Source organism: Cicer arietinum, chromosome 3, assembly GCF_000331145.2.
Source record: "Cicer arietinum cultivar CDC Frontier isolate Library 1 chromosome 3, Cicar.CDCFrontier_v2.0, whole genome shotgun sequence".
NCBI lineage: Eukaryota > Viridiplantae > Streptophyta > Magnoliopsida > Fabales > Fabaceae > Cicer > Cicer arietinum.
In genome coordinates, this window is record NC_021162.2 from 18,898,766 (window position 1) to 18,912,955 (window position 14,190).

Below are 14,190 nucleotides of genomic sequence, written 5' to 3' on the forward strand. Positions count from 1 at the left end.
TATGTTGTTGGTCATAGAGGTTCGATTCTTGAATTAGAAGCATGAAGGAAACACATGCTTGTAATAACAGGAATCCACTATGTGTCTCCCCCTACCACAAAAAGTGCATAATTTGGTGGAACCATCATTAGAAGATTTTCCATAACCTTTTCCTCTACCACGGCCAGAAAAAGAATGCGAAGATGAATTAGGATTGGTAGTCGTAAAGAGAATTTTGGGATCTCCAAGAATACCATTGGAGGCAGCAAATTGAATTTCTTGCTGAAGAACTGAAGCAAGAACACTAGAAATTGTTGGGAGAGGATCCATCATTAATAGTTGTGTTTTGACAGTGGAAAATTGATCATTAAGACCTTTGAGAAAGGAAATCACTTGCTCTGAATCTTGAAGTGTCTTTAGGGTTTTAATCATGTCGCAAAACAAGCACAAATAGGAGTGCAAATGCAAGTTGGGCTAGGGCGCAATTTTTCTAATTCGACCCATAAACCCTTCAAATCAGTAAAATAAGCAGTAACAGGTTGTTCCCCTTGAAAAATCGTACGAATATCACGAAGGAGTTGAGAAGCTCGAAAGTGATAACCTTTGGTAAAGCGATCCTTGAGTTCGTTCCAAAGATCCACCGCATTGTCGATGTAGATAGTGCTTTGCGCGATGGAAGGGGAAAGAGAGTGAGTAATCCAAGAAACAACCATAATGTTGCATTGTTCCTAAGCGTCAAAATTAACACCCGAAATCGGCGGAGGAGAGATTGTGTCGTCAACAAATTTAAGTTTGTTCTTTGATAACAGGGCTCGCCGCATAGCCCAACTCCATTGATGATAGTTAGGACCATCTAAGGGAGGAGTAACAAGAATTGCTCCAGGGTTTTCTCTCGGGTAAAGATAATAAGGATTTTTATAGGAATCCAAAGGTTCAGGTTTGGGTGAGGCACTAATAGTAGGAGAAAGCTCTTCCATTGAAGAAGATAATGAAGAAAGAAAGAAAGAAAGAAAGAAGAAAATGGATTTTCAGGTTGATACCATGTTAAAAAGATGATAATAGGGTAGGCAAAATTGTTTACTTTCTTTTATTGAAGGAAACAAAGGTATATATACACATGAGTCTTGAAACAGAATTACAAAGTATAAGGAATATAAACTGAATAAAATGAGTTGGGCCTAATAAACTGGACTGGGCTAATAACTAATAATTAAGTATGTAATAGTTACGTGTATTAAAGTTGATACCCAAGAAGGTACGGGCACGAGTATGGGTAGTTTTTTAAACCGCGGGATGGGGATGTGTACTATAGTACCCTACCCATTACCATCCATAGACCTATGTGGGTATTCTATGACATTTATGAAATTAAAAACTCACGGCTAGAACCACTAATCAAATACTTAGCTCATTTCATTTTGATTAAAGTCTTTTGGTGTTTTAAGTTAGTGAAATTTTATTATAACATTTTCAAATGTTCGAGTCATTCTAAAGTTATCATTCTTGTATAAAACGTAAGTCTTACATGTATGATTTGTTTTCTATATTGAATTCAATTTATGCAGCGTTAAAATTTATTTCTCTTTGATAACAAGTGTTTTAATTGATAGTATAGTCTTCAAATTCATATTCTTTTAGTAATTGATTATTGTCATCCAAGTGAGAGATTGTTAAATTAATTATTTAATTAATCAATTATGTATTGACAAAAATCAGTTATTAAGAATTATTATTAATTAAATAGTATTAAGCATCAAATTATATGTTGAGCTTTTGTTATTGAATAGACCGTGATGAATTGGACTATTCTGTTAAATCCAATGAGAGGGACTATTCTGCTAAGTCTAGTGAGAGAGACTATTCTACTAAGCCTAATGAGAGATCTGTGTCCTCGTTCGTTTAACTATATAATCATTATCTTATTAGATGATTAACCTTGTTGAGACAAACTCTATATTTAAAGTTTTGATGAAAATAAACAAAGGTTAATTAAGAAAGTTAATTTTGATTCTAAAATGCTATGTTAATTTAACATGTGTTTTTGAGTGGATTTAATTAAGATCAGAATCAAGCAGATCAAGAAAAGACAACAACAAGATCATTATGCATCATAACAGAGAATGATCTCCAGCTTCAACAATTGTCCATCACAACATATTGGTCAAACCTTTTCTATCTCCTTGACAAAAAGTCTGCACTGGAAATTATTCATATCTAATCAGTACATGGCAAGGAACAAGTAGGAATCATCCAGACTCAAAAAGGTTATTTGATCTCAAAGATCAAAGGACTCAAAGACAGACAAAAGTCATGACAGTCTGCAAACTCCAAAAATCAAATGTCAAGAAAGTTCGATCAATCTGGGCATATGACAAGACAATTACAAAAGAAATCCATAACGTTTAAAACGGGAACTCCATAATGATTATTGAAGCTCAAGAAAGTTCAAACTGACAAACCAAGAACGTTAATCATTCTCCGTTTTCTGCACAAAGACAGCAACTCTGTTTCTTCTCCAAATTGATCTGTAATTCATCTCCAACATTCTTAAGCTACACTCAAGACTCAAGACAGATAGTGTACCATCCAAGATCAATAAAGAAACGTCAAGAGTATTTTCTAAAAAGGACAGAATTACTTTAAATGATATACCATTAAAGTCAAAAAGCTATTTCAAAGAAGGATTATTTTTATTCTAAAAATAATGTTTCAGTCAAAAAGCAGAGTCTCTCCAACAGCTCTTGTACTTTCATTATATGCCTCTACAGCCTATAAATAGAAGGCCAACATCCCGATTCAAGGCAAGAAATTCAAGTGCTTCGAAATCCATAATCAATCATATACATACTTGAAATTCTGCAAAAACAGAGGCAATCATACTCACTGATTTCTGCGAAACAGTTGCTGGTTTTTACTTATCAAATAGTTTGCGCAACTATCATTAGATCCTTTGTAAAGAATCTATTCTCAAACAAGAGTTGAGAAATTTCAGATTCTGTCAAAACAATCTAATTGTAAAAACTCAAACTATAAGAGTTTCTTTATAGTTTGTTTTAAGATTACTTCCTATCAAGGTTAGATAGGTGCTGGTATTGCTTTCTGGGTAGAAAGCATTAGAGGTTGAAATAGATCAAGGTTGATCTAAGACTAAGTGTTGTAAGTTCAAGAAAGCTCTTTTACACTTAGTGAAAAATCTCACAGTGTGAGGACTGGACGTAACCCACGTTGGGTGAACCAGGATAAAATCCTTGTGTGGTATTCTCTATCCCATCTCTCTATTTATCTTACTAAATTAATTAAAACATAAACTGATTTTCTGTTTTCAACTGATCAAGGAACGTTCTCCGTTTTACTACTAAAATCAAGAACGTTCTCCGTTTTCTGTTTTCATAACCAAGATCAATCTTGAGTTATTTTCTCAAGTTTTTAACAGGAATTTTTAAAAGGTACATTTACAATTCAAACCCCCTTTCTTGTAAATCGACATTATTACTTCAAACCTAACGTAAATCCTAATCCTAAAACTCTAGATGGTGAAGAGGGTAGTTAACTAATCATCCTTATTCTCTTTACTGAATCCTAAAGATAGTCATGCGATTTATTCTTATATATAGATACGCACTAATTTGTATATATGATACTTGGTTACTCTGTTTAAATATTCATCATTAAAATATTATGCATAATGTCTTTTGTTGAATTCTTTAGTATTGTGCATCCATGAATGCCTTTCCAAAACTTACCGACCCTATTCCACTCAACAGCTTCACCTGCTGCTGAATCAAGTAAATAAAACAATGCTATGAGAATTTGTCTGGTTAAGGAGGAAAATAACCCATTCGCTCAAATAACTAAAAACAGATAAAATTGAAAAAGATTCACATGCTAAAGATACCAAATAACTAGATTAAAACAAAAACTAATGCAAAAACATGCTCAAATATATATGTATTTTCCGACAATCAAAAATAAAATGAGTTTGTTAATCAATTACTAAGAAGTTAATGGAAAAAGAACACTCATTCATGAATATGGAGACAATCATGAAAGCATATGTTCCAACGACGACGTAGTGGTGTTGTCCCAAAACGACATTAAAAAAATCTATGAAAGAAATAAGGAGAACTCAATAGAGAAGAGGGGACACGAAAAAAGAATGAAGCAAATTGAATATTGTGATCGAAAAAGAAACATACTATAACAGTCCGACCTTTACCGTTATCAGCACTGTTAATCACGACATTTTCGCCCCTCTTTCCTTCGTTGGAAATAACAAATTTTTGTCTTCCGTCGAAATCGAACCCAGTACCTAGAAGATAATCATTTATTCCCATTCTCGGTACATGAAGGATAAGTACTGTCGTCCATTCATTCTCGTTACCAATTGAGTTGCTGACAATAAAAGTTGAAAAATATTTGATGGAAAACATCTCCCATAAAATTCATTCATATAGAGATACATATGATATTCATAGAGAGATACATGAGTATGATGGTTGTCACGATTATGAACCTAAGAATATCCAAAAATCTACCTAACAACTTAATTGCAGTTTTGGTTATTTTATTTTTATTAATTAGTTTTTCTATTTTAAAAGTCGCAATTTAAGTTACTCTATAATATTTTTAATTAAAAAAAATAATATATTTTAATGATATAAAATATAATTTAATGATATAGAATCATTTAAATGAATTAATAATTCATATGTCATTAATTAAATTATAAAAATGAAAAAAAATTAGAAATTAAAAGTAAAACTTTTAGAAAATTTTGTTGTGATTTATAAATATTAATAATTTTATATCATATCATGCATCACTTTATTTAAAAAATATGTCACGTAATCATCTTTAAGTTTAAAAATTAGAATGATAGATCAAAATTATTAAATTTTAAAATAAAAGATCAATTTCTTAAAATGATAAAAATAAAAGAATTAAAAACTTTTATTTTTATCATTTTAAGAAATTGATCATAATTGTTGAAATAATCAACCTAATTGACATACAGTCTCCTTTGGAAGGTTATAACTGTAATTTCGCTTTCCCTATAAATGACCACCCATCTTCTACCTCCTATCTCCAAACCCTTTTTTCGGCCGCTGCACCCCAAGGTTTGTCAATTTCTATCAGATTCCATTTCTTCTACTATTTTTTCTTTCTTTTCATCATTTTTTAGTTACGGAATTAAATTCATTGTTGAATCCCAATTCCATTGGTTGTTTTTGTTTTGTTTACTTATCAAATTAAGTGTTATACCTATATGCAGGAGCTTTTAAGAAGTGCGGGTTTTAGGGTTTTCAATGGCTCCTACAAAGGGTAAGTTTAACGTTTTAACTAATTAATCTATCGATCTGAATGTATAATCACTGTTAGTATTTGTAGATTAGTTGCTGATATAGTAGATTGATGTAATGGACTTTTTTTTTTGTTCCGAATAATATTATTGTATTTTTTGCTAGTGTTAGGTATTTGGTTCACATTGTAAATGCGCAATAGCTTTTAGGATCTATTTTTTTTCTTCTTTATCTTTGATTCAGTGTATACTTAAAAGTTAAGACACTTAAGATCTTTTATTAATATGATGACAAATTTTAAGAAAATGTGTGTGCTGTTGTGCCCTATTTTTCTTTAATTTCAGCGTAAATAAAGAGTGTGTGCATTTTCATTGTGATCAATTTGTTTGGAGTTTTTGCTGAGATATTGTCAAAACCAAAATTGTAGCTTTTTGGTGAATTCTTTAGAATTGAACTGGATTGCATAAACACTGCATTGTTTTATATCAATTGTATTGTGTTGTAACTTAACAACTCAATTGTTGTCCTGTACGGTAATTTCAAATATCAATCTTGGCGGATTGCGGTGGCAGATTTTTTGACAACTGTCAGGCAATTTGTGAAGGATTTTGGCACCATGGTGTTTTATGGCGGCTAATAATTGTTAATAGTTGGCTTTCCTCCATGGTCTGCCATCAATAACACTGGTCATCTACTTCACTTAACCAATTTTTGATAAAAATGTATCTTGATATTTGGTCTCTAAATGTCTATATTTGATGGATATAATTTTAAAAGCCTAGATGAGAGTTCGATTTTATCTTATTTCTTTCTGCATTGAGATATACCAACTTCGCACTATCGGGATCCGACAGGATGAAAGAAAGACAGTGAACCAGAAGTTTTCTTACTTATCTTATGATTATGAAATGAATTTTTAGTTAGATAAACAGATCACTTCTATTATATATACGATGATAGCACCAAAAGGGTGTTAAGGCTGTCTGACTCCTTCCTCTCCTTCGGCAATGAATTCGGGAAAATATCAGACAATATTCGATTCATGGAAATAATCAGTTTTTCTTTATAATTATTGTGCAGGGGACATTACCAAAAAGAGTGATCCTAAAGCTCAGGCCTTGAAGGCGGCCAAGGCTGTGAAATCAGGTGGCCAAGTGATTAAGAAGAAAGCCAAGAAGATCAGAACATCTGTCACATTTCACAGGCCAAAGACATTGACAAAGGAAAGGAACCCTAAGTATCCTCGCATTAGTGCGACACCAAGAAACAAGTTGGACCATTACCAAATTCTTAAATTTCCTCTAACTACTGAGTCTGCGATGAAGAAAATCGAAGATAACAATACCTTAGTTTTTATTGTTGACCTACGTGCTGACAAAAAGAAAATTAAAGATGCTGTGAAGAAAATGTATGACATTCAGGCAAAGAAAGTAAACACTTTGATCAGGTAATGGGCATGATCAATTCTATTTACTTGAATCGTTAGTGAGATAAAAAATGTATTTACATTGCTTTTGAATTTTTAGTGCTATAGTAAATTGGTATTGCATACAGTGATATAGTAAATTGGTATTGCACACAGTGATGTACTAACCTCCTTTCTTCCTTTTTTGCAGGCCTGATGGTACCAAGAAAGCCTATGTTAGGTTGACTCCAGATTATGATGCATTGGATGTTGCCAACAAAATTGGTATCATCTAAGTTGTTCTGCTAATTTGAGCAGAGTCAATCCATCGATTTTAAGATAGTTGATATACATACCTTGTGTTAGGACTCCTTTCTAATCCTTATGTATGAACTCTTGTCTAATCAAATTTTGGGTTACATGTGATTGATTTCTTATGGCATTTTTGCTTTATAATTTTATTTCTGTTTTACTATGCAAGTTGTAAATCACCAACAATCTAATTTTGTTTGGAGTGTTCACAATTCCAAAGTTCCCTTGTGGTAATAGTTACTGGATTGAATTATCTGGTAGTTTTTCTTTAATTAAAGTAATCTTCTAGTGACATTGAACACATTTACTTGGAATATCCGTTATTATTAGGATAGAAAATAAGAAAGAAAACAGTTCATAAGCCATTCAGTTAAAAACTTATGACTCAATGGATTTTTTATTTATTTTTTTGTAGTATGAAGAACCAGACATAAGCAGGTGTTCCTTCTGTCGTCGCAACTTTGGTAGGGACCGCTACATGTCTGGGACATAATATTTTGGAAGGTGTTCATCGTTGCCCTGTAATGTACTTCATTATTATTTGAGCTACATCTGGACTCCACATTCCAAATTTTTGGAAGTTTTCTTGAGATCAGTATATGCTTGAAGTTACCTGTGACCGATTTCTTATGCATTTGCTTTATAATTTAATAATTACTGATTTAATATGCAAGTTGTATATCACCAGAAATTTAATTTCCTCTGGAGTGTTATCCGAAACTGTATGGTCAAGGTAGCGAATTGAATAATCTAGTTTTTTTTTACTTAATGATATGCTAGTTATTGAACTCATAAGCTATACAGTCATCACTGAATCCCTGTTTTTTTGTTTTTATTGTTTGAAAATCCAGACATAGGCAGGTGTTCCAACCGTCGTAATTTTGGTAGGGACCGTTACATGTCTGGGACATAATACTTTAAAAGGTGTTCATCGTTGCTCAGTAATATACTTCATTATTATTTGAGCTACATCAGAACTCCACATTCCAAAGTTTGAGAAATTTTCACGAGAGCCATTTATATTTGAAGTTACCTGTCACTGATTTCGTATGCATTTGCTTTTTTTGTTTTGTTTTTATTGTTTGAAAAACCAGACATAGGCAGGTGTTCCTTCCGTCGTTGTAATTTTGGTAGGGACCGTTACATGTCTGGGACATTATACTTTAAAAGGTGTTCATCGTTGCCCAGTAATATACTTCATTTTTATTTGAGCTACATCTGAACTCCACATTCCAAAGTTTGAGAAATTTTCATGAGAGCCATTTATATTTGAAGTTACCTGTCACTGATTTCGTATGCATTTGCTTTTTATCAACAGAAATCTTTTTCTTTTTATCAACAGAAATCACCAGATTACTGTATTAGTATGCAAGTTGTAAATTACCAGAAATCTCATATCCTCCGGAGTGTTCACCAAACCCTTAGGGTCATAGTCAGTGGATTGAATAATCTGTTAGTTTTTTTTTGTTTACTAAATAATCTGCTTGTCTGTCTGTTATTGACCTCTCTTCCTTTTAGCCTTAAATATTGCAAAGCAGATATTATGAAATCATTCTGCACAACTAGTTGTGCAATTTGGATTATGACTGTATTCATATATGCACACACTATCTTACTATTGCAAGTTCATATAGTGGTGGCTATAAATATTTTGTCCTCAAGTGATGATTGATTCATCATGAAATAGTGACATTCAACAATCCAAGCTTTTTCTGGTTCTACATAGAGGTCCATTCATGACTTTCATTTAGGTGGTCTATGAATGAGTTCTCCACCCATGATTAGATTAGATGACAGTTTTCTTAATGCTTTTCTTTTCAATCACCTTGAGTTAACTACATACCTGGTGCAAGAGTCAATATATCAATTTTAAGATAGTTGATTTACATATTGTGTCTTCTTTCTCGTCTGTATGTATGAACTCTTGTCCATTCAATTCTTGGAATTTTCATGAGATCAGTTTATTTTTTAAGTTACCTCAGACTGATTGCATTTGCTTTATAATTTAATAATTACTGTTTTAGTATGCAAGTTGTAAATCACCGCAATGGTAATCAAATTTGCACTTTATTGTTCTCATTTTCCATATGGTCAATGTCAGTGGATTGGATATTCTGCTAGTTATTCAACTCATTTACTAGGAAAATCCCTTATTTGCATAGAAAATAATAATGTGATACCAGTCAAAACTTATACAGTTATGACACAATGCCTGATTTATTTTTCAAGTTTGATAAACCAGACATAGGCAGGTGTTCCTACCGCATTTGCAATTCTGGTAGGGACCGTTACATGTCTGGGACATAAAATTTTGGAAGGTGTTCATCGTTGCCCAGTAATAAACTTCATTATTATTTGAGCTACATCTGAACTCCACATCACAAATCCTGCTTTCTTCCTTTTAACCTTGAAAATTGCTAAAGGAGAGGTATATGTTGTTTGTAGGAAACCATTCAGTACTTGTGCAGTCAGGATAGGGATGACAATTAGACTTAAACTCAGTAGGTAAAAAAACCCACAATGGGTAAGGTAAAAATCTGCATAATGGGTATGGGAATGCGGGTATGGGTATTTTTTTAAATCGCGGGTATGGGGATGGGTACTATAGTATCTTATCCAAATTCTACCTATTGCCATCCCTAAGTCAGGATTTATGAATGTTTTCATCTGTGCACCAATATCTGATTATTGCAAACACAGACATACAATATCTAGTTATTGCAGCTTCCTATATTGGTGGCTTAATAGTAGCTTTCACTAAACCAAGCTTGTTCCGGGTATAAATAGAGGTCTATTCAGGACCTTCATCATTTGGTGGTCAATGAGTGAGTTGACAAACAATAATTGCGAGCTTTTTTCTTTCTGGGTTAGCTTGTCGTGTTCTTTAAAACATCATGTTTGTAAACCTGAAATGAGTAGAAGTAGTATATCATTTTTGTTTGTAAATACATTATTAATAATTTTTGAGACCATAAATAAAAGGGGAATGGGCAAATTAGTTTTAGAAATTGTAAGAGTGAAGTTCTTGAAATTTTAACTGGAATAAAGTATCATTGAAATTTAAGTGTTTGACAAACTAGTTTATATCTAAACTTTTATTGTTGGAGACTATGATATGATATGACATGTTAATAGATTGTGTAATAGATTATCTAGCCCTTAGCATTGATTCCAAATTAATTTTCTCATAATATAAACTAATTTGTCATTTAAGATTCAAGTATTAACACTTGTCCTTTTGAATCAAGTCACGTTGGTACTAGTGATAGTAAGAATCGGTAAAAAGATTATTGGTGTTAGCGTTTTGAAACTTTTAAATAATTAATTTGAAAAATAAAGATAAATAACTTATATATTATATTAAAATATGTTGAAAAAATATGTTGAAAGACTAGAATTAATTGTCTTTAATTTTTACCTTCTGAATAGATTGTACTTCCCAGGGCAGAGAAGTGCATGACATCTTATATTCAGCCAGAATGTCAAATGAATGGACTCTCTAAGGTGAAGATTGATCAAAATTGTGATATATATATATATATTAGGTTTAGAAGATATAGTAAATTTTGTCATCATTAACTCATACAATTTTGAGGTCTTAGGTGAATTTCAGTTGAACTAGAACTTATGGATATCACTATTTATATTTAATTAAATGTTATTTAGCCTGATTATGTGTTCTAAATAGCAATTCTGGGGCAACAATCATAATTTCAAAAACTCCATAGATGAATAACTATTAAAAATGAGTTTAATTGGTTTGTGTAAAAAAGTTCTACACATGCTTCCAATCACATCTTACCCTTTAAAGATTTTAAAAATCAATACAACATGGTGGCACAATGATTGAATATAAATGAATACACCTGTAAAACTTTTTTACCTTGACAATAAATATAAGTTAAATCATTAAAAAATTACATACAGATTAAAGCTCAAAAAAGAACATTCTTGCCGACAAAGAGTTTGTTATCTCTAATAGAACAATCATTGATTGTTCATCAAACATTGAAAAGTTTGAAGGAATCTACAATGGTCTGCAATCTGTCTTTCATCTTCCCCCATCTTCTCTCATTTGCTCCTGTCGTCAACGTATAAAACCTACCTGCAATCAATAATTTAATTTTGAATTTAATTACTTCTTACATTTGATATCAATGTTATGTCAATTGCACGTCCTCTAAAATAGTGGTTTGTTCAAATTATACTACATTATTGTGCTATAACGCTATTTGACAAACCTTGTACTAAATAGTGAATTGCAGAACAATATCAATTTATTCAAATTTTGCTATGCTATAATGTTGTAAACGCTATTTGACAATATTACTTGAAATAATTCAGAATGAGAATCCAACCATACCATTGCCAATGCATACTGCGCTGAGAGCGTGGCGAGTATAGTTTGGGGCCTTAGCAACAAACTCGAATCGATAATACACTTTTCCGTCAATATCGTGCTGGAGGATTACACAAATTGATCAAGCTATGATCAGAGTTTGATATATTCACAATTTACATATTCATAAATTACTTGCTATAATCATTGTTATGCAATTGAATACAACAGTTACCACATTAGCAGTTTATGATGGCTATATGATGAAAAGACCAATATGATGACTATCCTCTTGCTAAATACACTCAGGATCCAGGAAGCTAAAACAACTTATAATCTTATCTCCAAAAAATTGAAATAGATATTCTTCATTGTAACCACATTTCCTACCATTACCATTAACCTCTGTATGAACATACATACCACTCATAACTGTATTAATCTAAACTTGGGTTTTAAGCAAAAATAGTTGTTTAAAGAAGATGAAAATATAATGAGTCCCAATTCAAAAACTACATGTACCATATTCCTTTTAACTAGGTCCTCCAAATTGAAGACACACGGTAACAATAACAACCTTATCCCACTAAGTAGTACTAGAAATATGAATCAAACGACGCTATAATGTTGTGTCATATACCATATCTCTATCCAACTCATTAATTTCTAGGTCTTTCTCAATAGTTTCTGATATAGTTTTTTCTAGGCCCTCATTTTCCTCTAGCAACTTAACTACCTTCATATGATCTACTCTCCTAACCACAAAATCTACAAATCTCCTCTCCATATGCCCAAATCAGCTATGTCAAGTTTCCACCATATTTTTTACAATAGGTGCTACCCCAACTCTCAGTCTAATGCTGTCATTCATAATCCTATCTTGTTTACTCTTTCCACATATCCAACACAACATTCTCATCTAAATTGGAAACAGTATCCTTGTCAAAATAAGATTGAAATGTGAGACTACAAATATCAATACATTGACAACAACAATAGCTAATGACTACAAAAACAAGAAGAAGAGATGTACAACATCAAACCTCTGTTGCCTTAATTATCTTTGTTTTCTGATTTGGAGGTGCCAAAACCTTTTTTATTAGAGTTTCAGCAACCTGCAAACAAATTAAGAATTACATGAAAACAACAACTTTTCTTCACTTTCTAAAAACAATGCAACTCACACAAATATGAAGCCTAACCTGTTCGGGGGACCCAAATTCTTTAATATCCTGTTTTCCAGTTGGGATCATAGTTACACTAACGTTTTCGAGTGGTTCAATAACATCTTTGAACACCTTATCTTGACCTTCAATCACTACTTCCTGCCCACTCCCCATGATAAAAGAAAAAGAAGGAGCTAACCTTAACTTCCATTTCATCTTTTTATCAATAATTGTTTGTTTTAATATGAATTCAGGGTGAGTTTGGCAGAATCACGATGTGCCAGTGTGATTTTAGCAAAAACTATACTTTTGGAACAAAATCGCAGTATAATTGTGATTTCGTCAAACTCACCATGATACTAATGCAGATGGTACATAACAATGCTCACCTGCCACCCGAAAGGATAGTCAAATGAATATCCATCTTTCCTATCCAAAACTGACTGAAATCCTTTTTTATTTTCTGCAGCAACTGAGCCATATCAAGGGTATATCCTTAGGATGTTAGGAATCAGTATTTAGGAACGTAAGCAGGTGACAAATAACTGCTTAAAATGCAATCTTACAAGAAATTGATTGTTGGTTGAACAGAAAAACTAATGGGGCGGTAGCACCAATGGCAATCACGTGGCGCCTTCCTGATATATCTGTCAAAATATCTGTCAAACCTTGGCGAAGCAGAAAATACAAACATAACAACTAATATAATAATATTTGTCTATAAAAAAACCATTGCTTGGTGTTCTTGTTCTCAAAGTGTTTTTTTTATTATTGTTTTCTCCGAAAGCACAAACCAGGTATTATCTGCAATGGTTCACATGTGGTTTACATCCCTTTTCCAATTCTATCCACCAAAAATAGTATTGAAAACGTATGTCGAGAATGCAAATAGCTTTTCGATGTGCTTATCCAAACACAAGTAATTTAGTGAATTTAAGTGCTAATCTCACACACACTTGTTGAACTAATTATCCATACACCCCATTAAATAACAAGATGTACATTACACAAAGCATCTTCACCAGATGTTAATTAGCCTACATTGATGACCATGGATTCAAGAAGGTTCAAAGTGCCTACAGCTTGTACAGTTCTACTCACAGAAGAAGTAAAATCCCTATAGTTACAACTTGCAATGCATACATAGCTTACCGAGTACTGACACAAACACGAACACCAAATACAATTCTGACACGGGCACATAGACACTAATAATAAATTAAGTAAATATAAGTAATTGAATATAATCACATATCTTGGTGTTGCGATAGTGTTGGACATTAACACATGTCAAACATGAGACATTTCTTCAATTTAAAATGTTGGTGATAGATACTAACATGTTGACATCAATAATAATTTAAAAAAATAGAAGTGATTAAAAATAACTAAAAGTGTCAATGTCGTGTTCAATTAGTATTGGACATCAGAGTCCAGACACGTCTTCAATCTAAAGTACCAGAAGCTGTCAATTCAAGCTCAAAAGACAAAAGAAAAGACAAGGTACCTAGAGTTGAAGAAGGTGACAATTCTTGAGAAGCTTTAACAATGAAAGAAATACCATCCCTTCTAGATGAACGAAAATTACAACCATGTTTCTGCAATACACACCTCTTTTTTCAGAGACATTTAAAAATGAAAGAAAAAACAATCAAATAAAAGCATGAGAGAGAATACCTGAGGGAAAGA

General features: G+C 32.4%; 2 protein-coding genes across 3 annotated transcripts in view; one reads left to right on the forward strand and one right to left on the reverse strand.

Moving 5' to 3' along the window:
• The first annotated feature begins 4,995 nt into the window (after positions 1-4,995).
• Positions 4,996-7,765, forward strand: LOC101509800 (large ribosomal subunit protein uL23y). 2 transcript variants are annotated; one of them, XR_189486.4, is made up of 5 exons: positions 4,996-5,096; positions 5,252-5,301; positions 6,360-6,726; positions 6,896-7,070; positions 7,412-7,765. XR_189486.4 is itself a non-coding variant. In XM_004492030.3 (4 exons), the coding sequence occupies exons 2-4, from the start codon at positions 5,286-5,288 to the stop codon at positions 6,978-6,980; spliced, it is 468 nt and encodes a 155-aa protein (XP_004492087.1). In that variant the 5' UTR covers positions 4,996-5,096; positions 5,252-5,285; the 3' UTR covers positions 6,981-7,126. The 2 variants fall into 2 exon arrangements, 1 of the variants encoding a protein (XP_004492087.1); XM_004492030.3 differs by lacking the exon at positions 7,412-7,765 and having other exon boundaries at positions 6,896-7,126.
• A 3,077-nt stretch (positions 7,766-10,842) lies between these two features.
• The window catches only part of LOC101510219 (psbP-like protein 1, chloroplastic), a 3,620-nt gene continuing 272 nt past the window's right edge, over positions 10,843-14,190 (reverse strand). The window contains exons 2-8 of the mRNA XM_073365993.1: positions 14,009-14,104; positions 13,068-13,148; positions 12,891-12,973; positions 12,538-12,660; positions 12,379-12,450; positions 11,360-11,456; positions 10,843-11,101 (exon numbers count right to left, since the gene is read on the reverse strand). Of these exons, the coding sequence (XP_073222094.1) occupies positions 10,998-11,101; positions 11,360-11,456; positions 12,379-12,450; positions 12,538-12,660; positions 12,891-12,973; positions 13,068-13,148; positions 14,009-14,104 (656 nt within the window). The 3' untranslated portion in view covers positions 10,843-10,997. The remainder of the gene's footprint in view (positions 11,102-11,359; positions 11,457-12,378; positions 12,451-12,537; positions 12,661-12,890; positions 12,974-13,067; positions 13,149-14,008; positions 14,105-14,190) is intronic.

Excerpts from the sequence above, each read along its gene's own strand:
- LOC101509800 (XM_004492030.3), top strand. Across the intron at positions 6,727-6,895 it reads AAAGTAAACACTTTGATCAG|GCCTGATGGTACCAAGAAAG; the intron begins GTAATGGGCATG and ends CCTTTTTTGCAG.